The 26,345-nt window shown below is 40.7% G+C and overlaps 2 protein-coding genes across 3 annotated transcripts in view; one reads left to right on the forward strand and one right to left on the reverse strand.

The window, feature by feature from the left end:
* The window catches only part of EIF2AK4 (eukaryotic translation initiation factor 2 alpha kinase 4), an 87,326-nt gene extending 66,541 nt beyond the window's left edge, over nt 1-20,785 (forward strand). Inside the window, exons 30-40 of one of the 2 annotated variants that reach the window (XR_013993324.1) lie at nt 59-193; nt 3,845-3,952; nt 4,514-4,642; nt 6,273-6,359; nt 13,326-13,438; nt 15,908-15,966; nt 16,880-16,977; nt 18,198-18,266; nt 18,733-18,777; nt 19,882-20,000; nt 20,546-20,783. Coding sequence is in view for 1 of the 2 variants with exons in the window: in XM_081048150.1 (XP_080904276.1) it covers nt 59-193; nt 3,845-3,952; nt 4,514-4,642; nt 6,273-6,359; nt 13,326-13,438; nt 15,908-15,966; nt 16,880-16,977; nt 18,198-18,266; nt 18,733-18,777; nt 19,882-20,000; nt 20,546-20,603 (1,020 nt within the window). In the remaining variant the exon portion in view is untranslated. Of the gene's footprint in view, nt 1-58; nt 194-3,844; nt 3,953-4,513; nt 4,643-6,272; nt 6,360-13,325; nt 13,439-15,907; nt 15,967-16,879; nt 16,978-18,197; nt 18,267-18,732; nt 18,778-19,881; nt 20,001-20,545 lie in introns of both variants that reach the window. The other variant, XM_081048150.1, reaches the window with a different exon arrangement.
* Nucleotides 20,786-20,917: 132 nt separating this feature from the next.
* SRP14 (signal recognition particle 14) lies at nt 20,918-24,454 on the reverse strand. The gene is made up of 5 exons (XM_081048152.1): nt 24,294-24,454; nt 24,077-24,149; nt 23,484-23,596; nt 22,085-22,117; nt 20,918-21,603 (listed from the first exon to the last, which is right to left on the reverse strand). The coding sequence occupies exons 1-5, from the start codon at nt 24,315-24,317 to the stop codon at nt 21,514-21,516; spliced, it is 333 nt and encodes a 110-aa protein (XP_080904278.1). The 5' UTR covers nt 24,318-24,454; the 3' UTR covers nt 20,918-21,513.
* Nucleotides 24,455-26,345: the final 1,891 nt, after the last annotated feature.

Here is a 26,345-nt window from a genome sequence, read left to right on the forward strand (position 1 = left end):
GATGCTACTCATGGAAGACGGAGCCCCTGACACATTCGTGTGGCGTTTCCCTTGACAGGTCTTGGTCAATTTGGGCTTGGTTTACAAGGTGCAGCAGCACAGCGGGATCGTCTTCCAGTTCATGGCACTCATCAGACGGAGGCAAAGGGCTATGTCCGAAATCCTTGCAGCTGGTGGCAGATACGACCTGCTGGTGAGGGCTTGCCCTGTGTTTGTTCATCTGTTCTGGCTTCATCTCCTTTCTTCCTCAGCTTGTTATTTTGAGATTTTTTTTCAAACCTGCAGAAAAATGGAACCAGTAGTAGAATGGAACACCTGTATACCTTTCTTCTAGGAATAGAAATGTCTTATGAACCACATTGGTAATGTTCTTAAACTTTTATTTTAAAATAATTATAGATTTACAGGAAGTTGCAAAGACAGTGCAGAGAGGTCTTGTGTACGTTTGACCTAGTTTCTTCCAATGGTTAAACCTGGCATACCTCATAAAACATCAACATCAGAAGTAGACATTGGTCTACTGTCTGTGTGCAGTTCTGTGCCATTTTATCACAAGTGTGTGATCTTTTATCACAAGTGTGTGGCTGTAACCACCACTGCCGTCAAGATGCAGAGTTGTTCCATCACCACAAAGTCTGTTGCTGTCACCTTTACCACCACGACAAAAGAAGTGTAGAAACCTGACCTGCCTTTATGTCTCTTACCCCATCCCCCATGTAGAATGTAATTGTCTTAAATTCTCCTTCTATATATACTGAGAGCCATCAGACAATGCTATGCTTACTACTTTGACTGTCAAACTCTAAGAAACTCGAGAGAAGAAAATCTATTGTATTTCCCAAACATCTCTGGTTTCTGATAAAAAATGTGCTGTCATTTGAATTATTTTTTTCCCCTATAGGAAAGGTGATTCTCACTCAATGCTTTTAAAGATTTATTTGTGTATTTGTTTGTTTACTTTTGTCGTTAGTTTGAAGTTTATGATGTGTCTTGGCATGATTTTCTTTGGATTTATCTTGTTTGGGACTTTCTCAGTTTCTTGAATCTATAGGTTTATGTCCTTTGCCAGTGTGGGCCCCCCACTGAACCCCAGCAGGGCAGCATCAGAGAAGATGAAATGGGAGCCAGGACTTTCACATCTGCCTGCAGGTAATGCTCCCCATCCCCAGTGTCAGTGGAGGCCAGCAACCCCAGGATCCTGGACTTTCACCCCCACCCAAGCAGCTACAAAGCCACCCTCCAAGCTGGGATGGTGCCAGAGGAGGCTGAGCGGGAAGCTGGAACTTGCACCACTCTGCAGCAGTAATGGGGTCGCCCACCACGCCCCCACCCCCTCACCACAGTATCAGTGTAGGCACGTTACAGGCATTACTATCTGTTGTCTCACCTTATTCCTCTCCTTGGACTGATGACACAAGTGTTAGGTCTTTTGTTATGTCCCTGAGGTTCTGGAACATTTTGCCTTATAGTCTGTTTTCTCTCTTGTTCACATTGAGTAATTCCTAATGTTTCATCTTCAGTTTCACTGATTCGCTCCGCTGTTATCTCCATTCTGCTACTGAGTCCATCCAGTGAGTTTTTAAATCTATTTCTTTAAAGATGTACTTTTTTCACTTCTTTCAAGACTGTTTGTTGTGGTGCTTGCTGAAGTGTTTTTATGATGGTTGCTTTCAAATCCTTAGGTAATTCCAATAACTGTGTCGTCTTAGTGTTGCTGTCTGTTGATTACCGTTTCTTACTCACTTTGAGATCGTCTACGTTCTTGGTATGATGTGTGACTATTGCATCCCAGATATTTTGAGTATTTTGAGTCTCTGGAGGTTATCTAGATCTTCTGGCTTAGCAGGCCTCCTGGGGTACCACACCTGTGAGGCAGAGAGGTGCCACCTTGCTGCTGCCGACTGAGGGTAAAGATCCAGGTTCCTCATTCAGCCTTCTTAGACGTCCCCTGAGTAGGAGACTCGTGCCTTGTTACTGCTTCCCACACGTCTCCACTGACACTGTGGTGAGCGGGGTGGGGGCGTGGTGGGAGACCTCCTTACTGCTGCATAGTGGTGAAAGTTCAGCTTCCCGCTCAGCCTCCTCTGGCAGCACCCCAGAGGGTACGGTGGCCTTGTTACTGTTTGAGTTGGGGTGGAAATCCAGGATCCTGGGATTGCTGGCCTCCCCTGATTCTGTTGGGGATGAGGGCATTACCTCCAGGCAGATGTGAAAGTCCTGGCTCCCATTTCATCTTCTCTGATGCCACCCTGCGGGGACTTTGGTTGATGGGGGGACTCCTTACACCAAGATGAATGTGTAGACCTGCGCTCAGCCTTTGCTGGTGGGGGAGGGCCTGTGTTTTTTCCTATGGTGTTTGGCTGGAGCAGGGCAGTATTGTCTAAATTTTCTGTCCTGTTGGGTTGTCCCTTTCATGGTCTTTGGCCAGAGAGAAGGTTTTCATCTGGGCCTTTTTGTTGGTTCTCTTTGGAATGTCTGGGTTACTGGTTTCTCCAGCACTCAGTCCAGGATAGATGAGGCAAAGACCAAACCCAGGGAACTAGCCACATGTCATGTGGTCCCTGGCCATCTACCACCTTCTCTGCACTTCACAGTCTTATGTTTGTTTTATATGTAATTTTTAGCTGTACTTAGCAGGAGGAATAGGGAGAAGTGTACCTACCCATCTTGGATCCAGAACCTACATATGTTACATTTTAAATTGTTTAGTAACATAAAGTAAGTAAAAAGAAATAGTGAAATTAATTTTAATAATAGATTTTATTTAATACAATACAAAGTGTGATCAAAAAATACAGTGCTGCTGCCAAGTGCCATCCAACGGAAAGGCAGGGATATTCCATACGGGAAGCGGCACATCGTACCTTGGTGACAGTGTATGACAAGTTTCAACTTGTTCAGTGCAGTCAGTCGGGTGTGAGCTGTGTTTGAGAGAAGGTGTGTTATAAAGTGTGCTGTAAATCATTCCCCATCATTACAACTCTCCGTGTCACACATCACTTCTGATGTACAGCAATTTCTGTCAGATAAAAACATTATGGATGGTTCTCATCCATCTTATTCACTGGATCTGGCACCATGCGAGTTCTGGCTCTTCCCCAAAGGCAAAATGTCCATGAAAGGTAAACGTTTTGAATTGATTCAGGACATCGATCAAGGCAACCACAACAGTACAATTGAAAACACTCATGAAAGAAGACTTCCAGAACTGCTTCAGAAAGGGGCAAGAACAATGGGATAAGTGTGTTCCAAGCAGGGGGAATATTCTGAGGGGGATTAACAGCAATGTGTCTTTTACTGTAATAATTTTTTTTAAATTTAAACATTCACTGTATTTTTTGATCACGCCTCATATATCCAAAATATTATTTCAACATGTAATCAAAAATTTTTAAATGATCGAGGAGCTATTCTACATTCTGTTTTCTAAGTATTTTCAATCAGTGTTTACTTAACCCAATATACCCCAAATACTATTTCAACATGTAATCAGACATCTAAAAATTATTACTGAGCTATTTTACATTCTTTTTTTTTACTCTGAATCTTTGCGACCAGTATGTATGTTATACATACAGCACATGTCTATTTGGATTAGCCATATTTCAGATGTTTAAGCCACATGTGGTTAGTGGCTGCCATATTGAACAGTGCAGTTCTGTATGTAACATTTTCCTAAACTTGCATGTGTGCTTCCTTTTCTCTCTCTCGTTCTCACTCTTGCTACACACACACATCTTTTTGTTGAACCCTTTGATGATAAGTTGCCCTCTAATCATTGCTTTGCCCATAATTGAAGTTTCTTCTCTATTTCATAACCAGAGCTGTGTGTCTTTCTCTGCAGATCCCCCATTTTCGAGGACCACAGGCTCTGGGGCCAGTTCCCATTGCCATTGGGGTCAGCATAGCTATAGACAAGATATCTGCTGCTGTCCTCAACATGGAAGAACATGTAAGTTCTGGCTTTGCTTTCCAGTGCACTTTAAGTGGTCTTTCATTTTGTCATGTAATTGTCATAGTCATTTACATGGAGCCCCCATATGGCAGCAATAGACTAGAGTTTGGGAGATTGTTTTTGCCCAGATAGGCAAGCCTAAGACTTGGCACGAGCCCTTGCATTTCAGTCCTCAGCCTCTAGCTGGGGGACCTTAGAAAATCCATCCATCCTTTCTTAACCTCACTCTCCTCGTCTATAATAAGCTATGTAATTCCTTTGTGTTTCAAGCAAGATTAGTTTTCCCAGAGGAAAAGAATATCTTCCTGATGACTTAGTGTACTTGAAATAATTTCTATTTTAAAAGACTAATATTAAAGGTGGGGGGTTTTTACTGTTATTTATTTATGTATGTATGTATTTTACTATCTCACTTTGAAGCACAGATTTCTGCACATGTGTTGCTGTACAGGATTTCAAATGCCTGTCTTCGTAGGAGTGCTGCCTCCTTCCTGGGTGGTGGTCCTGCCTACACGCCTGCAGTCTCTTCTAAATGTCATCACTCTGTTTCTGATCCAGGTGACAATAAGCTCTTGTGACCTCCTGGTGGTAAGTGTTGGCCAGATGTCCATGTCCAGGGCCATCAACATAACCCAGAAGCTCTGGACGGCGGGAATCACAGCAGAAATCATGTATGACTGGTCACAGGTAAGGAGACAAAAAGCACCTGTGGGGGGAGGTGCAGATGGTCATGGCTTCCATGGCACACCGTCCTCGACAGCTTCAGGTCCTCAAACCCTACCCCCCTCTGTGGTTACACTTGCTTCCTGTACTAGTTTCTGATTGCCGGTAACAAATGACCACAAACTTCGTGCTTTAAAACAGCACAGGTGTAGTAGCTTACATTTCGGGAATTCAGAAGTCTAAAATCAGTATCACTAGGCTCAAATCAAGGTGTTGATAGGGTGATTCCTTCTGAAGGCTTGTGGTGGGGAGAGTCCATTCCTTGCCTTTTCCAGTTCCGAGAGACCACCCACATTCTTTGGCTCAAGGCCCCATCCTCTGTGTTCCAGCTCGGCAGTGTAGCATCTTCTTTCCTCTGTGACCTACGCTTCTATCCTTACATCTGTCTGACCGTGTCTACTTCTTACAAGGACCCTTCTGATTGCTCTGGGCTTACCCAGATAATCTCAAATTCCTTAACTTTATCACATCTGCAAAGTCCCTTTTATTGTGTAAGGTAACAGTCACAGGTTCCGGAGCTTAGGACGTGGACACCTTTGTAGGCCATTATCCAGGCGACCACAGTTCCCCAAGGCATGCTGTGTTTAGCGTTTTTGTGGCTTCATATCCTCAGCCCTCCTATAGCCCACTGAACACCTGCTACCCTTTAGAATGTGGGGCCTTTACATAAGTAACTTCTGTAATGCCACAAGCACATCACAGAGGGGCTGCAACCCTAGGTGATTGTGCAGGTTGTACACACGTCCACACATACTCAAGGTGCTCCAGAGCATGAAGACAGATGCCTGTAGGAACAGAACCCCCCACCTTCCCTCCTGCTCCTTTCACATCACCTGCCAGTGGTTTTTCTGAAGCTGCTGCTGTTTATTTTTGTGTGTTATCTAAAAACTCATGTCAGAAGTAGGCTGAGCAATAACTTTTAATCATTTGAGAGAGCAGTATCCTCTTCTGTTTGTTTACTTGTTTCATAAATTGTTAGAGCAGTACTCTGTCTTACAGTAAAATATTAGCCCAGGCCGGCACAGGGGCGTCCCCCGCGGGCTTCTCTGTTCTGAGGTTCTGTGCTTTATGCTTCAGTTCTGCTTGTCACCTTCCACTATTTCTTGTGTTGCCTTTGCTTTCCTCAAAGGCCATTTCAGAGAGAGAGTGTTGTGTAATTTTGGGCACCTTCCATTGAGATTTGAAGCTTTTGAAAACCTCTTACTGTGTCCTGACCACACTGAGTGCCAATGGCCCCTTACACTGTATTTCCCCGAAAATAAGACCTAACCGGAAAATAAGCCCTAGCATGACTTTTCAGGATGACATCCCCTGAACATAAGCCCTAATGCGTCTTTTGGAGCAAAAAGTAATATAAGACCCGGTCTTATTTTCAGGGAAACATGGTAGAACAATCGTGAAAGTAATGAAAGCAAAAGAGGTCTTCTTCCTCCTTTGAATTCTATACTTTTCTTGCTTAATATTTATAACCCCTGAAATTAGCATGTTCGCTATGAGAATACAGTTGAACAGTGTTTTCATTCTCCTTAATTACTTGAAGCTGCTTCTCCAGATGCTCAGTGTTTATTTCATATACTGTGCTTATTTATTTCAGTCCCAAGAGGAATTACAGGAGTACTGCAGACATCGTGAAATCACATGTGTGGCCCTTGTCTCAGATAAAGAAGGAAGCCATGTCAAGGTAAAGAAATCTTTCCCAGTTCCACAGATTTCCAAAACTCTGTATTAACTGTGGAGCACGCAGCTTCCCATTGAGGCCATAGCCTTGGGTGTGGGTGGCAATTCATTACTTCACTCTCCTTGCACTGCTGGGCTTGTTACTGGAGAGACTGTATAAAATAAGGAAGAGAGGAACTGAATCTGAACACTTCCTTAGAGCTTAAAAAATTTTAAAAAATAAAATGGTAGCTGTAAATTTTTCCTACTTTTCCCCCTTGTTTTCTTTTTCCATCTAAGAAAATAAGAATAATTAGAACAGATACTACTGACTAGCATATCCTCTGGCTGCTTACTAACCAGTTTTACTGTGTTGCATTTAATTAAAAATGCTCGTAACTATATTCCTAAAATTATAGGAATAATTTTATAGGAATAACCTCATAATCTTTATTTCTGTTTTTAAAGGAAAAAAATTAAAATCAACATTTTCCACTTGTTTTTCTCTCATAATGTGTTTGGTTTTGATATCAGGGTAATGTTGGCTTCACAAAATGAACTGGACAGTGTTCTCTTCTGTTTTCTGGAAGATTTTGTGTAGAATTGGTATTATTTCATCCTCGTATATTTGGTTGAATTCACCAATAAAGCCACATGGGCCAAGATATACACATAGAGGTATTCCGGTTACCTTTTGTTGAATGAGTTTTGGTAGTTTATATCTTTCCTGGAATGTTTCCACTTCATCTGAGTTTTCAAATATTCCCTTGTTGTTCTTTCACTTTCTGTAGGATCTGTTGTGATATCCCTCTTTCATTCCTGATACTAGTAATTTATGTCTTCCCATTTTTTATTCCTGATCAGCCTGACTAGAGGTTTATCCATTTTATTTGTCTTTTCAGAGAACCAGCTTTTGGTGTCATTGATTTTTGTTTGTTTGTTTGTTTTCTATTTTATTGATTTTCATTCGTTATTATTTTCTTTATTTGGCTATTTTTGGATTTAGTTTGTTCTTCTTTTTCTAGTTTCTTCAGACAGATCATGGGTTGACAAACTACAACCTACAGGCCATATCTGGCCCTCAGCCTATTTTTGTATGGCCTGTGAGCTACAAATTGTTTTTATATTCAAAGGAAGAGGAGGGGGAGGGGTAGAGTGTGTGACCTACAAGACAGTCTGTGTGACCTGCATAGCCTAAAATGTTTACTGCCTGGCCCTTTACAGAAAAAAAAAAATTGCTGGCCATCTGGCTTAGATCATGGATTTTAGGTTTTTCAATTAAATCAAGCATTTAACACTATAAATTTCACTCTAAGTACTGCCTTAGTTGCATACCATACATTTTTATATTTAGTGCTTTTGTCTTCATTCAGTTCAGAATATTTTCTAATTTCCTTGATGATTTATACTTTGACCCATAGGCTATTCAGAAGTGTGTGGTTTAATTTCCAAATATGTGGGTATTTTCCAGAAATTGTTCTTTAATGATTTCTAATTCCTTTGTGGAATTAATCATACAGAGATCATACTCCATATGATTTCAGTCCTTTAAATTTTATTGAGACAGGTTTTAAAGTCCAAAATATCGTCTGTCATTGTAAATTTTCATGTACACCTGAAGAATGTGTATTCTGCATTGTTAGGAGGAATGTTTGATAAACATCAATTATCTCATGTTAGTTAGTTGATAGCATTGCTTAAGTCTTCTATATTTTCTTTTTTTTTTTTTTTTTTTTTAAAGAAAAATACCACTTTTATTTTGGTAATAAAAATTAGAAGAAACCAAAAAAAAAAAAATGGAGGGGGGAAGAAAAATAAGAATCACAAAGTAGATTATTATTCACCATGGTACAGTATTGATTTAACTAATTGAAATTTTTTTTTTCTTTTTTTTTTTTTTTCATAAATTTTATATTTTCACTAAGTTGTTTTGTCTACTTGTTCTATCAATTATTGAGAGAGGAGCATTAATCTCTAGCTATAATTTTAGGTTTATCTATTTCTCCTTTTAGTTCTATCGGTTTTGTTTCATTTTTTTCCTAAACTTTTATTTATTTAAGTGTGTTTTTCCAGGAACCATCAGCTCCAAGTTAAGTAGTTGTTTTAATCTATTGTGGAGGGCGCAGCTCACAGTGGCCCATGTGGGGATCAAACCAGCAACCTTGTTGTTAAGAGCACCGCGCTCTAACCAACTGAGCTATCCAGCTGCCCCTAGTTCTGTCAGTTTTTGCTTCATGTATTTTAAAACTGTTATTTGGTGAATGTACATTTAGGATTTCATATCTTCTTGATAAATTGACCTCTTTCTCATTATGAAATATTCTTCATCCCTAGTAATATTTCTTGTTATTAAGTCGTTTGGTTAGTGTCTACATGGCTTATCTTTTCCCACCCTATCTGTGTCTTTATATTTAAAGTAGGTTCCTTAGAGACAGTCACTAGTTGAGTTTTGCTTTTTTATCCACTCTGACAATCCGCCTTTTAATTGGAGTGGTTAGACCATTTTTAAGTAATGCAATTATTGAAACGTTTGGGTTTAAAGCTACCATTTTACTATCTGTTCTTTTTTCCATTTTTTCTCTTTTCATGTCTTTGCATTATTTTTTATTATCCCATTTTATCTCCACTGTTGGTTTATTGGTTATAATTCTTTGTTTTGGGTGGGATTTTTTAGTGACTTCTCTAGGATTTATAGTATACATCTCTAACTGACCACACTCTGCATTCAAAAAATACTACACACCTTCACATGTATTACAACAGAATACTTCCATTTCCCCTTTCATCCTTTGTGCTGTTGTTGCCAAACATTTTTTTCTACATGTTATAAACCCTATAACATATTGTTAATATTTTTAATTAGTCAATTACCTTTTAAAGAGGTTTCAAATAAGGGGGATAATGTCCTTTATATTTACCCACATAGTTACCATTTCTGGAACTGTTTATTTTTTTGTATTGAGCCAGGTAGCATTCTGATTTGATTTTCCTTCTGCTTGAAGAACTTCCTTTAATATTTCTGGTTAGTGCAGGTCTGCTGGTGATGAATTCTCTCAGCTGTTACCGGTCTGAAAAAGTCTTCATTTCACTTTTTTCGTAACTATAGAATTCAAGATTTACTTACCTTTTTTTTTTTTTTTTTTTTTTTTTTTTTTTTCACTTTGAAGATGTGTTTATCTTCTGACCTGATTTTTTAAAAGGCTGCTTTGATCCTCTGTATATATCTTTTTTTTAATTTTCTGGTAGCTTTTAAGATTTTTTTTGTCACTGGTTTTCTGCGATTTGAATATAATGTGCCTGTGTGGTGGTCTTTGTTTCTAATACTTGGTATTCATCGGGCTCCTTTGACCTGTAGATGTATAGTACTCATGAAATTTGGAAATTTTTCAGACATTATTTCTTCCAATTTTTTTTTTTTTTGCCCTTTTCCCCCTTTTCCTTCTGGAACTCTGATTACACTATATTAATCATTTGATATTGCCCCACAGCTCACTGAGACTCTCCTTTTTGTTTTGTTCTGTTTTTCCCCCTCTCTCTGCTTTATTCTCAATCAGTCCCTGCGATCTCTAATCTGCTGTTAATCGCATCCAGTGCGTTTCTTATTTCAGATACTGTATTTTTTCATCTGTACCAGTTATAGATGTGTTGTTTTTTAATGTCTCTCATTTATCGCCACATTATAGTTCTTGTTTTCTTTATATTCTTATAAGATTTGTAATAGTTTTAAGGTATTTGTCGATTAATTCCATCATCTTCAACATTTCTGGAACTATTTCTATCTTTTAATGTTTCAACTGATTGTGAGTCATATTTTCTCACCACTTTTCATGCCTAGTAATTTTTGACTGGTTGTTGGACATTATGAATTTTACATTTTGGGATGCTAAGTTTTCTTAAGTTTCTATAAATACTGTTGAGCTTTGTTCGGGGATGTAGTTAGGATCCTTGGATTCTGTTTGATCCTTTCCAGGCTTGGTTTTAAACTTTGTTAGAGCACATCCAGGGCAGCCTTTAGCCTCCGCCTAATTTAGCCCCAATATAAGGCAGCGCCCTTCGGAGGATTCTGCCTCATGCCCTGTTACGAGATCTCTATTCTGGTATTTCCAGCCTTTGAGTTCCAGAAATTATTATGCCTACTCATTTCTGGTGGTTTTTCCCTTAGCCTTGGGTAGTTTCCTCTCACCCATGCACAGATCAATTCTCTACCAACGTTGTGAGTGGACCCCTCTGTAGAGAAATCATTCTTTCTCTGAATGTGTAGCTTTCTCCTCTTGGTCCTCTGCCCCATAATTTCTAGCCAACTTGGCCTGCCTAAACGCCAGTCTGTCTCCCCCATTTAGCAAGTCTCCTGGTCTGTTTAGGTTCCCCCTCCCAGCATTGCAGTCTGCAAACTTCCTCAACACAGTAACCTGGGGCACTTGTAGGCTCACTTTGTTTTCCTTATCTCAGAGATAAGTTGTCCTTCAGTTGTCCAGTGTCTCAAAACCATTGTTTATGTTTTGTCTGGTTTTATAGTTTAAGGTGGGAGGGCAATTCTTTTTTTTTTTTTTTTTTAAGGTTTTATTGGGGAAGGGGAACAGGACTTTATTGGGAAACAGTGTGTACCAGGATTTTTTCCAAGTCAAGCTGTTGTCCTTTCAATCTTAGTTGCAGGGGGCGCAGCCCACCATCCCTTGCAGGAGTCAAGTAGTCGAATAGGCAACCTTGTGGTTGAGAGGATGCGCTCCAACCAAATGAGCCATCCGGGAGCTCAGCGGCAGCTCAGCTCAAGCTGCCGTGTTCAATCTTAGTTGCAGGGGTTGCTGCCCACCATCCCTTGCAGGAGATGAGGAGTCGAACAAGCAACCTTGTGGTTGAGAGCCCACTGGCCTATGTGGGAATCAAACCTGCAGCTTTTGGCGTTATTTGCACAGAGCTCCAACCGCCTGCGCCACCGGGCCGGCCCCAGGAGGGCATTTCTTGTAGTAGTTAATCCTCCATGGGCAGATTTGGAAGTGCCCACTACTCGTCTGCTCGTTAATCACAAAATCATAAATGACCCTAAGATCACTCTTCCAGAGCAGTGATTGCTCCTGCAATATTACCGACAGATGACTGTCTAGCCTCTGATGGATAATTCCAGTGTCATAACGCACTGCTATAATGGTTAGCAGATTTTAAAAACTTGAATCGGAATCTGCTTCCCAAAATTTACACTCGTTGGTCCTATTTTTACCCTCTGGAGTAGTCAAGGTTAACAAATCTAATTCTTCCTCCTCCTTTCAACCACCTTCAAATAAATTTTAGGAGGTAGCTGCCATGCCATTTTAAGTGTCCTCTTTTCTGACTTAAACATTCTGATTACTTAAGCCATTCTTCATAATATGGTTTCCACATCCTTGACCCTCCTAGTTAACCTCCCTTAGACACACTTAAGTTTGTCAATGACTGTCTTTATATGTGATACTAGAATTCTACAGAGTTCTGTAAGCATATTCTGACTAAATGGGAAGGGTCTCTGACCTCCCTCAAGCCAAATACCATATTTCTCCTAAGTGAACTCTTAGCAACCACGTGGCTCCTTTGGCTTATACTGAATATATCAACTAAAACCCATTGGACTTTTCAGTTAACGTTATGTCTGGCTGGCCTTCTACGGCTTTCATTACAGGACTACATATTTATCTCTATTAAATGTGATCTTGTTTATTTCAACATATTTCAGCCTGTCCAATTCTTTTGAATCTTGTTTCTGCCTGTGAATGATGGGTCAGTAGCATTATCTTCATATTTGAAGAGCAAAACATTTCATTCATCCATTCAGCAAATGCATTTTAAGCAGTCATAGTGTGGGACGGATTAAATTTAGGGCCGTGAAGGATACAGGGACATTAAAGCCACAGGCTTTCAAGGATCCTGCAATCTGGTAGGAACATAAAACATTTGTGCATAATTGTGACCTAGAAAGTGCTAAATGTCATGAAAGTTCTACAGAGGAAGTTCTCTGAGGGTTCATCAGCCTAGGAAATTATTTGGGAAGTAGCAAGGAAGTTCTCAGAGCAGAGTTGAATCTTCATGGATGGGCAGGATATAGGTTATGTGCCGAAAGGACCTTTTAAAGCAGAAGGAATAGCACACGTAATGGTAGTACTTTCCATAGATTATCCCAAAGATAGAGGCAGGCCAGCAGAGAACTATTCTGGTATTACCTTCAATATTTTGGGTGAAGCCGGATTGTAAACAAGGGTACTTCAGCAGGAGAGAATGGGTCTAGCTAGATCATGGAGAGCCAAAATACCCAACCAAAGAATTTGGACTTGATTTAGCACCTAAGTGAGGTATGTTTAGACAGAAGGGAACATCAGAGTTGAGAGTTGTAGATGAGAAAAATTAATCTACAGGGATGTGTGTAACATGGAGTGAGGGCAAACTTAAGGCAGGGATGGCTGTAGGAAGAATGTCAGGCTATCCCAAGCCTCGGTTGAGTGCTGGCCATGGGAGTGAAGATGAAAGGGCGGGTACCATAAAAGTGGGATAACAGGACTTGGGTTTGAAAGGAGGGGGAGTTGTAGAAACCTTGGTGACTGACTAAAGGATGTTTAAGGGGAAGGATATGTGAAAGAATCAAAGATATAGGAGCTGGTTAGTCGTGGCCTTTTTTTTTTTTTTTCAATTCTATCTGTGATAAGCTATTCCAGTCTAGACCAGGGTTTTTCAACAGCCACACTTGGGCATTTTGGGCCAGATAATTCTTCATGCAGGCTGTCGTCCTGTGCATTCGTTGCAGGATGTTTAGCAGCATCCCTAGCCTCTACCCACTAGAGGCTGGTAATACCCTCCCACGGTTGTCACGATAAAAAATGTCTCCAAACATGACCAAATGTCCTGTGGGGAGCAAAATCACCCCTGGTTAAGATTCACCAATCTGAATGTTGACTGAGTAGTCTTACTTTGGTACTCTGATTCAGCCTGTTGGCTTCAGAAATGATGGGTCTGTTTCATTCTTTTTAAGGTTAAGTCCTTTGAGAAGGAAAGGCAAACAGAGAAACGCGTGCTGGAGTCTGATCTTGTGGACCACGTTGTGCAGAAACTGAGGACTAAAGTCAGTGATGAAAAGACGGTCAGGTAACTAGTAAGCGAAAGCCCAGAAAGCCAACTGCAAGTGCCTAGACAGAGCTTACGTACATTTATTTTCAAAGTCAATTTGATCCTTTGGGGAAATAAAGATATGTCAGGATAACTTTTAATGAACCTTTTTATTGCTTCTGAATAACTCCGCAGTTCACTTGCATGACCTCCTATGTAAGACTAGGCATATCTTACTTTCAGTGTTTGTTCTTCATAACATGTCAAAGAATCTTTTATCATTTTGAAAGGCCTAAGGAGCCAAAAATCTATCTGCTATTATCTTATTTGGCCTGTTAATCAGTGAATTTCAGTAGTGTTCTGTCAATGTATTTGAGAGCTCTAAAATGTTCTGGGAATAGATCTCATATATTTATCATGGGAATGTAAATTGGTTCAACTCTCTGGATAGGAATTTAATAGCCTTAAACCTAAGAAAAAATTGACCCAGCAATTCCACTTTCAGGAATGTATAGTAAAAATTATTCCTGTGGGATATGAACAAAGATGTCTATCTAGGCATTATTTGTACCAGCAGTTCTCAAACTTTTTGGCCTCAGAGCCCCTTTATACCCTTAAAAATTATTTGAGGACCCCAAAAAGCTCTGTCTATGTGGGTTATATCTATCAATAATTTGTGTTAGAAACTAAAATGGAAACATTTTTTAAATTATTTATTTATTTATTTTAAAATAACAATAATAAACCCATTACATGCTAACCTATTTTTAATGGAAAATAACTGTATTTTCCAAAACAAAGTAAATTTAGTAAGAAGAGCAGCATAGTTTTCCATTTTCCCAGATATTGTTAATGCATTATTTTACATTTTTTTGAATCTTCTTAAAATGCCTTAATAGAAGAAACTAGATTGTCATATCTGCTCTGTATTCAGTCAGTTGTATTATCACACATCATATAATCTTTAGAAAATGCCATTACACATTCATGAGACGATGAGAATAAAAAGGATAATTAACATTTTAGGATTGTGAAATAGTTTTGAGCTTACAGATGCCCTGAAAGGATCTCAGAAACCTCCAGAGGTCCCTGGACCACACTTTGAGAATCTCTCACTTATACTATCACAACATTCATTGGTACATTGTTTGAATTATGGTAAATACAGTGACATACTGTGCAGCCTTTAAAAATGATGATTCTAGTAAAGCTGAGTTTATTCACACGGAAGGATGACCACAAATAGGATGTATGACATGATCCTAATTTTCTCAACCAAAACACACAGCCCATGCATAGAAAAATGTCTGGAATGATGTACCACATTTTTAACTGTAGTTATTTCTGGTTAGTGGGATTACAAGGGATTTTAGTTTTCTTTAAGTTGCTCTATATATTTGTAACTTTTTTTTGTTTTTTTTTGTTTTTGTTTTTTTCCTTTATCTTTTGTAACTCTTTGTATATAGGCTCATAATCATAAAAATACAATACTCATCCTTTTTTGGCTTACATCAGTGTTCTCAACCAGCATCAATTTTGCCCTCCAGGGACATTTGGCAATGTTTGCAGACATTTTTGGTTATAACTACTGGGGGTGCTCCTGGTGTCTAATAGAAACCAGGCATGCCGTAAAACATCCTACAATACACAGGACTGACTCCTGCACCCCCCAACAAAGAATTATCTGGTTCAAAACGTCAATAATGCCAAGACTGAGAAATCCTGGCTTATATAAAATAAACGTTTTTGCTTTCTTTTCCCTCCCGGCTCCACCCCTTCCCATCTGTATTCAGCTTGCATAAATTCTCCAGGCTTTTTCTGAGGGAATAGAATGTTCTTGATGTCACCAGTTATTAGGATAACAGATCTAAATCAAAGACATAGGTTTAGAAAATAAAAAGTCTGAGTGCAGGTGAATATTATCAAGACACTTAAAAGGCCAGATGGGATCTAATTTTAGCAGGGAAAGGTTTAAAGTCTTTCCTCCTCATGAATGATTATTTACCTGTTTTCCCAAGATAGAGTGCTATTGTCTCTTAAAGGTTGTAATTCACAGTCTTTGAAAGAACATCCATTCACAGCCTTTGAAAGAATCTCTTGATTTACTAAATGTTCTCCTGTGAGTGATCAGCCAAGGTTGTTGCCATAATGAAAGTGGGGTTTGCCGTTACTAATGTTTCCTTATATTGTGAGGCTAGCAGAAAGAACATCCATTATATTTCATTGAAATTAGCTTCTTATGTTAGCCAAGAATTCAAACCTAGCTGAATAAATCAGAATGTTGTCTTGGTTAATTTGAAATGACATCCTTTGTAATTCTTAATTGCTCTTTGACTAAGAGCATAATTAAGTGCAAATCTTTTGTTGCTTTTGTTTTTCCTCCAATAATAACCAATATTAAATATTTTTGTATTTAATAGAAAAAGTGGTTCACTCTAAGTATAGCTCACTGTAAGTAATCTGTGTTGCCTTATTGACTGTTTTCTGTTTTTGTTTGCTTGTTTTTAGAGAAGTTTCTGAAAATCTTGCAGTACAAAATCTGAAGGGGTCATTTTCTAATGCTTCAGGTATAATAACTAATTATAACCTAAACATAATAATGCTTTTATGTGTGTTTGCTCTAAGCACTTATGATTGTGGCTAACACCTTGCCTTGCTGCATCAAAAACATATTTTTAAGGTAACACATATACAATTAATTGTAACAAATGGAATTTATCCCTATGGTTTGAAATGCACATCCTAGAAAATAATGAAACGAGGCATTTCATGACGCTTCTGATCCTGGTATGTCTTGTCTTACTGTCTTATTGTTACAGGTGGTTTAATCTTCCTTCGATTTACTTTATCGTATAGTTTAAATGTGGGTAATTTTCCTGGAAATTTTTCCCATACAGAAGATTAAAGGAAAGTATTCTGAAATCCCTTGGAGAAAGACACTTTATACATTTTGTTTTCATGAAAGCCAGGAAGGAACAGTGGTGATAGTTATGCCTTCAGTTTCATCTTATCTGACTGAAAAAGAAATGTCCCAATTAAGTGCACAAGACGACATACTGGGCTTTTAACAGAATTGGGTCTTTTTGGTTCATTTCTGTTAGTATTGACTCTGCCACCATCAGATTTCAAATATTTGAGGAATTTAAGGACATATTAGAGCTTGGGAGATACTTTTTGATTTTTTTCCTTAGGTTCATGAGGTTTTGGTGACTCATATTGCATCCCTCTGCCTTTGTCACCTCCCACTCCCACCTGAGGAGAGAAGGCTGGTGGGCTTGACGAAGCATCAGAACTGCCGGCTGTTGGGGTTCTGGGACCTCCTGGGCAGGTGCAGGAAGTTAGAGAGAAGACAAGGCCCAGACAGAATCTAGCCCATAGAATCACACCAGAGTGGATTCTTAATCACCTCCACCTCCGTCATCGGGGGTATTATAGAACATGGGACGAGATAAGGCCGTGAATTCTGACTCTTTGTTTCAGGTCTGTTTGAAATCCATGGAGCAGCAGTTGTTCCCACTGTGAGTGTGATAGCCCCGGAGAAGCTGTCAGCCAGCTCTAGGCGGCGATATGAAATTCAGGTACCCTGCAGTCTCCATGGGAAGCTTTCTAATGGGAGCTACAGAGAAAAAAGCAGGAAAGGAAAATAAAGTTTCCTGGAAATATCTTCCTTCCCACTTCTCTAATTTGGTAGCCTCTGAAAGTTTCATCAACACAAAGTATCTCTCTGGTGCCAGGATTCTGCCCCATTATGTTCTCCAGTGTGGACTGTGGGCGCCCACCTAGAAAGCACCTGTTGTCAGAATTACTGGATCAAAAAAAAACCTTTCTGATCTGGCTCAATTGGCAGATGGGGTTTGTTTTAGCTTTAAGTGACAAAGCAGAATAGATCTATCCCAAGATTTGGGGCAGGTTTCTCATTGCATACATAATCTGCTACATGTGTGATTCTGTGCCAAGTGCAGGGTAAAATATAAAAGATATAGGACACGGCCCAAATCCTCAGAGTTCATCGTCTTAGCAGCATATGCATTTTATAGTTGGAGGACAATAGGCAAAAATAAGTAATAGAAAGCTGAATAAAATGTTTGTGAATGTCAGAGTGTACTACAGACATGGGAGAGATAGGCCAGTGTTGGCCTTATGGAGGTGACCCCTGAAGAACTGAAATAAGCAGGAAGGGCAGGTGAGGGTGTTCCAAGTGGAAGGGACAGTAAAGTGTCCAGCAGTCTGGGCACTCTAAGGAGCACAGCCAACACACGGGCCTCACTGGGGGAGAGGGTGTTAGAGAGCAGTCACTTTTTAGAAATGTGATAGATTGAAATACGAAAGATCAGGGTACCCCGTTTTTGGAAGCTCTCCTGTTCCTCAGGCCAGGTGGAAACTCATTTTCCACAACTTTCCACTGCTTTCCTCACCTGCCATATTTCAGTTCCATGTGTTCATTGCTGTCACCTTCCCCTGTTGCCAAATTGAGCTTAGTACTGAAATCTTCCTGCTTCCACATGCACTATCTCACTGAGCTTTTACTAGGTATCGTTTCAAAATTACAAAGAAATCAGCAACTAGGTGGATTATTAAACAAATTATAAAGATAGGCTATAAAATCTCATTTCCCCTGAAATCATAATAGGCTACACACTCATCTTCCCCAGGTGGATTAAGAGCAAGTCCTAGGATAATACTTGGATCCATTTTAGGCTTTGGTTTGTCACCTGATTGTTTCCTGGAATAGGATATAAAAGGACAAGATGGCTTGGTTTGACAGGTTCTGAATTCTGACATGTTTTCTTCTTGCTAGGTACAAACCCGACTTCAGACTTCCCTTGCCAACTTACATCAGAAAAGCAGTGAAATAGAAATTTTGGCTGTAAGTCGCTTTTAACATTTTGAGGATGGCTTCTATCCATTTTGTCAAAGTAGTTTCCTCAGAGGTCAGGGCTTTTCCACTCAGCGTCAGCAGTATTGGGAGGCAAGCCTATTATCACTGTAGGCTGACACAGGTGTGAACCACCTGTAACCTAAATCTGTAAAACACTGGGGAGAAAACTGCACTTTGTTTCTCCTGCTTTCTTCCTCTGAAAGATGGGGTGGGGGTGGGGGATGTGAAAACGAAAGTTATTCTTCTGTTTCAGGCCTTTGCCTCACTAAGCCTACACTGAGTCAAATCCTTGGAGTGTCATTTGTGAGCCAGCGCTGAGGTCTTCCCACGGCATGGTGCCTCAAGGCTGCTTTGTAGCACAGTAGTATCCCAGACTCTGCAGCCCTATTCATGTCGCTCCGTGCAGTGACACCACTGTCACAAGTCAGTAATGTATATTTTTGTGTATTGACAGGTGGATCTACCCAAAGATACAATCTTACAGTTTTTATCACTAGAGGTAAGCAAGATGAACTCTTCTCCATTACGGTTTTTAAAATCCTTAAGTTTTCCTATTAATTTGCCAAAATAAAATTGAAAATGGCATTATTTTGTTAATGATTATTAGGTATTTTTTCGGACAGTTGCAGGAATTTGGTAACATTGTTCCTTTTAGGTCACCTATATATTACTAAATCAGATTTTGAAGGAACCACATTTTTCTAGTGATGTTCTTTTAAATTTCAGAGATTTAACAAATACCTGATGCTTTTTACTGAGTGTCAGGCTCTGGCAGGCCTTGTTCTAAGCATTTTACAAATGCTAACTCATTTAATCATAACCCCAAGACTCAGGTACCATTATTATCCCCATTTCACAGATAAACAGAAGCATTTTACAGAGGATGGAAGTAGTGAGTGAGGTTAAATATCTTACTCAAGGTGTACCCAACTAATGTAGCAGAGGCAGGATTTGAAGCAGGGCAGACTACTGGAACGCATGTTCTTAACCACTGTACATACTCTGCTGCCTCAAACTTTCACTCCAGCTAGAGAAGCTCATTTGTAGAACTAGAACAATATGGAAGATCTTTTGATAAAAATTAATTTTGGTCCTTTTTTTGTTTTTTATGGGTACATACCCTTATTACCAAATAGCCTAATAAGAACTTTTTTAAAATTTAAATTAATAGTTACACCTTTGCTATTAAGAATGTTTAACTGTGATCATAGTTATGGGCGATTTTTGCAACATGTCGTATCAAAGAATATTGTTTTGTCTACCCAGAGTATTTAGTCAGATTACAGATGAAAAATAAACTTTGCCCCAGAACATTTCCTACTATTTTGTCGTCTTGTATATAAGCATATTCCTGTCAACGTAAAGTTACATTAGCACACAGGCTGCAGCAGTTCATCAGGATCTCATAAGGTAGTCTGTTGTCAAGAAAACAGATGTTTCAGAGGACAGTCGGAAGTCTCCCCACCAATTCTACTGTCTCCCTATAATGATTTCTTCAGTATACTTAAGGGGGGAATGGCACTGGCATTTCATTAGTGACCCAGAAAAAGTCCAGCTAATAAACCCTAGTACCTGTTGTTAAGTCTTATCTGTTTTTTCCTAGTGGGATGCTGATGAACAGGCATTTAATACAACTGTGAAGCAGCTGCTGTCACGCCTGCCAAAGCAAAGATACCTGAAATTAGTCTGTGATGAAATCTATAACATCAAAGTAGAAAAAAAGTAAGTTATCACTTTGGCATCACAGATTTCAACATGGGTTAAAACTCAAGTTGGGGTTTAAAAGTAACAGATTTTGTCTTATTGAGATTTGATGGCTGATAAGCTGTTATGTTAGAACTGCAACTGGTAACCAGTAAATCTTGCTCAGGACTGAATCAGTCCATCAGTAACAAAACACAGCAGTCCGAGGAGTAGCTATCCCACTTATAATTTTAATCATCCACGTAACTCCTAGAAATGTTTAAATGATAGCCGTCACTACTTTGCTTATGTCCTCATGTCAGAACCCAGTTGTTCATGTTACCAGACACTTAAAAGGCCACAAGAGCAAAGCCTCTGAAGTGAATGGTGGTCTCCTTGTTCAAGAACTTTATACTGCAGACCCTTGCCAGTAAACTTCTATAAAACATATGCAATATTTAATGCCTAGCCTTCCATTTTGCTTTTGATTAAACGAAACTCCTACAGTTAAATGTTCTAAAAATAATTTTTTATTAATGTTCTTCACCCATTATACTGATCATACCTTCTCCTTTCTTTTGCAGGGTGTCTGTGCTATTCCTATACAGCTACAGAGATGACTACTACAGAATCTTATTTTAATCCTAAACAATGGTCATTACACTATTCAGACAGGAATGTATACTATAAAATGTGTACATTCATTGTAATTTTAAGTTAACTTGACAGTCTAAGAAGCTGTCCTACAAAGTTGAGTTTTGTGGGTAAGTTTTTCGTATGTAATATAAATTTATCTTTTGGAATATAATAAATACTTTCATATATATGCTGCTTTTTAATTGTAAATTTAACGCTAAAGGTTTTGTGGAGCTAGAATACAACAATCTTGTTCTTCCCTTAACTCTTATGACTAAGTACATGAGACTGTCCAAACTGAAGGGTATAAAGAAGTCAAATATCATCAACTTGGAATCTTTATTCTTGAATTTGTAATATGCTTATCCTAAGGTGGGTAAGCAAACTCTAATTTGACAATGAGCACCCATTCAAATTTGCTAAAAGAACTATAGTAATAAAATTATATAGCCAGTTGGGAAGAATACCCGTGAACTAACATAACTTTTTATAAAACTGTCAGGTTTCAACTCCAATAACCTAGAAGATAAGGCTAAAGCCTATTCATAATCACATTCCAGAATTACTAGTTATTGCCAGAGACTATTACTATGGGATGGGAAAAGGAATAAGAGATGATCAATGCTGATAAATAGATTTAATGATACATTCCTCTTCACACAGATGGCTACAAAGACTTTAATCTAGGAATATACTCTATGCAACACAGACCAATTAGCCAGATCTAAAATAAACTGGCTTCTGAAAACTACCGTGTAAACATTACATCCCTTCTCCCATCCAAAATGACCCTAATATCACATGAAAACAGTTATTGTAAGAGAACCAGAAACCTAGTTTTGTGGTCAAAAGGAAAAACCAAAGGAAAAAAAGCACTTCAGTGGTTAGTTGGGGAAAGCAGGGAATCAGGCGCCCTTCACTGTGCTGCTTTGGTCTTCTTACTCTTGCTCTTTTTGTCCCTCTTCTTCAGTCCATCCATGTTAGCTCTCAATAGGTTTGAATAAGCCTAAAAGACACAGAGCGCGACCTTAGTGGGAAGAATTGCAAATTGGTAAAGCAGCTGCCCCATTTCCATAATGGATTTAGTGTAGTCAAAATCAGAAAGCCTATCTGATAAAGCATGTAATACACTGGGATACTTGTATCTTAAGGAAAATGGTGTAAGAGGAAAATACATTATAGCAGCTTCTACAACACCCACAGTGAGTTGCATATTTTTAAAAAAAACGAAAAGGGAAAACTGCAGGCAACTTCTTGTTCAACTATACTATAGGTAGAGCATATGTGAAGCATAAGATGACAAGATCTAGCTTTAAAAAACTAAAACGGAAAACAGTAGCAGTGTTGAAAATAAAATTCACAGCCTGGCAGTTTTTACTTAAAAACTGGTAAATCACAGGAGAGCAGTGAACCTAAGTATCAATTTTGACCCAGTGCTCAATATTGTGCTGAATTTTGCCCTACAAAAGGGAACAGCAGAAACTCACCATCTGAAACTTATTCACTTCTTTGGAGCTCACCTGGAAAAGAGGGGAAAAAAGTTCAGGGTGCCCTATAACCCATATGGAAATCTCCTGCCTCATCCCAGATAATTCAAAAGCCTCAAGAAGACAACATCTTAATCTTTAAAATATTTCTTCCCAACTTCAGGGGTCACAATACACTAAAGGTTATTTTTCTACTCCGCTTTCCTCTGCCTGAGGAACAAGCAAAGTCGCTCTGGACTTTTTTTCACACGAGAACTTTACCAAGATGGGAAGAGGCAGAAGTGGGGTCCTAAAGAAACTGCTTCTCACCTCTACTGAAATCTCTTACATACATGGCATTTACTTTTTCCCCCTGGGTTCTGAGAGATGTCAAAGGATTAAGTATTAATCTTTTGTGCAAGATACATTTAAACCTTTCCCTCCCCATCTTATTGTAAACCCACCTTCCATTAATTCAGATCTATTTAAGCAAACTGCAAGCTACCACAATGAGAAATTCTACCTCTCAAAAGATTCCTTGGGTTTTCATATTTCATGATACCCAAACTTTATTTTTAAAAACCACGTAAGCTTTACTATAAAAGTCCTCTCTACATAACTGGTCATGGGAGACATCAATTAATTATGGTCTACGATCTCCTAAGTATCCTATACTGACGTGACTGGGGGACAATCTGGTTCCGTCCAGCAGAATAAAAAAGGAGAGGCAGAACTCAGCGAGGTTGCGGGTTCAGTTCCAGACTCACTGCAGTAAAGTGAGTATCACAATAAAGTGTGTCAGAATCTTTGCTGATGGAGGCTCTTGCCTTCAATTTTTTAAAAAACGCAACATCTGGGAAGCACCATAAAGCAGAGTGCAATAAAAGGAGGTATGCCTGAACGAGGTGTTCGTTCGGTATCCAGGGAGCCTCTTGCTTTGCCATATGCAGTCTCCACCTTGAAAAGGAACACTAGGGCTCTTGACCAAATTTACACTCTCAAGTCCCAAGCCTAGCATAGCTACACAGTTGCTATGTGAACCACAAAGGTAAAGGAAGAAACAGCTTAAAAGCATCATCTGATACCAAGAAACTGTTCCTTGAAAGCCCAGCAGGGTAAGGGGACTAAGTAATCAAATATGCATGCTACCTGCTCCTTAAAGTGCTACTAAAAGTATGGACCAATATGCCAATTTCCCTTCCACAAAAATTTCAGCAGAACAAGTGGCTGACTTCTACCTTCCTTTTAATGTTGCTCCTGAGCTTTCTTGTATTAATTAAGGTAGTAAGAGAAGGCTCTCTTGTGTCCGGGGAGCGACACAATCCTTCGCCTTTGCTTTAAAAGATCTGGTTCAGCTAGAACCCCATCCTCAAGTCAAGTCTGTAAATGCCACAATTGTAGTGTCGGCAATCCAACTCACCACAGTGCTGATCTTCTTTTTCCCATCAGTGGCTCTTAACAGACACTTGTTGTCTGAGGGCTCAAAGCCCTCCACGGCACCTTTCCTTGGAATGGGTTTAGTTCGCCCATCATCTGCAGGAGAAATACGTCCTGGTGAACGCGATCGCAGACGGGAACGGTTAGCGAGTCAGTTACAAAGGAAGGCACGGATACGAAGGCGGTGCCTGATCCCCCGGAACTGCCCCAGTTCTGCCCACGACCTCCTCCTCCACTACCCGCGGTTCGGCCAAACCTTAGGAAACTGCGTGCTACTTCCTCCTTCCTCGACGGGAATGCTGTCCTATCAACGCAGGTTAAATCCCACCCAGTGCAGTGGGGTTTGGGACCCTTGACAAAAATAAGAGCCCTGCCATGCTGGCGCCCGTTGGAAACTAAGTGCTGGGGGCCGCCCCAGCCCCCAGTCCTAAAACCCTCGGGTCCCTCGGTCCGGAATGGACAAGAAGGGGAGGCGGGGAGGCGTCCGCGCAGGACTCCCACACACGGGCACCCCGGCCCGGGCACCGCGCGGCCCCCCAGCTCCCTTCCAGCCTTGCCGCCGCGACAGCTGCTTACACTTCTTCAGGGTGATGAACACGCTGCCCGACAACCGGCACTTCTGGAAGAGCCTGGTCAGCTCCGTCAGGAACTAGAACACAACAGAACCCGCCGCGTTAAGCAGCCCCGAGTCCCCAGCCCGCCGCGCCCAGTCCCGGGCCGCCCGCAGGAGACGGAGGTCCCGAGCTATTCCCCGAACGGTCTCGGCCCCTCAGCCGGCCGGCTCGCACCGTACCTGCTCGCTCTCCAACAGCACCATCCCGGCTCCGCCAGCTCCCCTCGGTCAGCATAAGTCCCACGCAGTGGTAGCCGGAAGTCCCGCCCAGGCTGCGCAGCACTTCCGCTATTAGGTTTCAATTCTAGGCCGCGGATCTCGGCCTCCGCCCTCGCCCCGCCCCGAGTGCCCGGCGCCTGCGCTGTAGGAAGCCCCCGCCGGGCCGGGGGAGGAACGGCCCCGAGGGACGCTGGGCTGTCCCGGGTTTTCCCGGACGAGAAATCCTGTCCTCCTAGTCACGTGAGGGAGTGCGACAGCGCGAAAGCTGTGATAGAAACCTGTGGTTGTGTATATTTAGCTGTCTGTTGGGCGAATTATCTAACCGTTCAGTTTCCTCAGTTTCCTCATCCTTAAAAAGTGTGCATAATAGTGGTGTCCACTTCACAGTGTGCTTGTGAAAATTGAATTTATATTGAAGACCTAGAACAGTGCTCGGCACATAGAAAGTTCTCGATAGGCGTTAGCTGTTACTGTTATTTTCATTATCATTGTCCCCATTATTATATATTCCCACAGCAGTGCTCTGAGGGGGTGGCCCTGAAGGGTCTCACAAGAGGGACTGGAACCCGGTCTTAGTTTTACCTCAGGATTCAGTCAGGGGATGTGTGTTCGAGGCCCTGCTGTGCCAGGGGCCCGCTGGAACCCTGTCCAGCCAAGCATTCGATCGTGCAATGATTTTTTCACTGGGAGCCTCTTAGCCTGTGCCAGGCCCTGTCGTAGGAGTTGGGGATAGAGCAGGATACGAGACAAAGTTCCTGGTTTCCTGGAACTTGCATTAAAGAGGTAGGGAGGAAATCAACAATAAAACTAGTAAGAAGTATAACTTCAGGTAACGATGTGTTGTGAAGACAACTAAACGGGGTGGCACAGACGAGAGCAACAGGGAAGTAGTTTAGGTTGGGCTGAGAGAAGGCTCTCTCAGGAGAACGCCGAGCTGAAAGCTACAGGAAATAGCCATTCAAAGACTTGAGGAGAAAACGTTTCAGACAACAGGGAATGGCTAAAACAAAGGCCCCTAAAGGGAAACAAGTTGTCCTGCTTCCCGAAGACTGGGAGAGGTGTGGGAGTCGGGAGGCCATGTGGAAGGAGGAGTGAAGGAGTATGGAGAGCTTGGAGAGGTAGCCGGTAATCAGGTCACGGAGGGCCTACCGCCGTGGTGATTTGGGATTTTGTTCCAGATACGAAGAGAAGCTTCTTGCTAAGCTTTAGACGGGACCGTGACGATCTAATTTACGTTTTTAAAAGGTCCCCCTGTCTGTAGCATGAAGAATGCAGTGTAGAGAGACAAGGCAGAAAATGGGGAGACCGATTACAGGATTGGAGCTTCCTATTGCTGTTGTAATAAATCACTACAAACTTAGTGCCTTAAAACAAGATGAATTTATTTTTTTTACAGATCTGGAGGTCAGATGTCTAAAATCAAGGTGTCTGCAGGGCTGCATTCCATCTGGAAGCTTCACAGGAAAAATCTATTTCCTTGCCCTTCTAGAAGCCGTCTGCCTTCCTTGGCTTGTGGCCCCCTCCTCACATCAGTATAACCCCTTGGTTCCATTGTCACATCTCTTATTATGTTGCCCCAAAAATAAGACTGAGTCTTATATTAATTTTTGCTCCAAAAGACACATTAGGGTGTACTTTCAGGGGATGTCTTATTTTTCCGTGGACAACAATCTACATTTATTCAAATACAGTCATCTTCTTCTAGAACATCATCATAACATATTCAGTGTATTCATCCATCTGGCTGACAATCTTAACTGGGGCTTATTTTCGGGGTAGGTCTGATTTTCCAGGAACCACGGTGCTAGTGATTCTGATCCTCCTGCCTCCTTCTTACAAGGACCTTATGGTTACACTGGGCCCATGTGGATAATCGAAGATAATCTCCCCATCTCAAAATCCTTAATTTAATCACATCTGCAGTCCTTTAAACGTGTAAGGTACCATTCGCTGGTTCTGAGTATTAGGATATAGACATCTTTGGGGGTCCTGCCACAGAAGTTATTGCAAAAG

This window comes from Rhinolophus hipposideros, assembly GCF_964194185.1.
Source record: "Rhinolophus hipposideros genome assembly, chromosome: 5".
Taxonomy (NCBI): Eukaryota; Metazoa; Chordata; class Mammalia; order Chiroptera; family Rhinolophidae; genus Rhinolophus; species Rhinolophus hipposideros.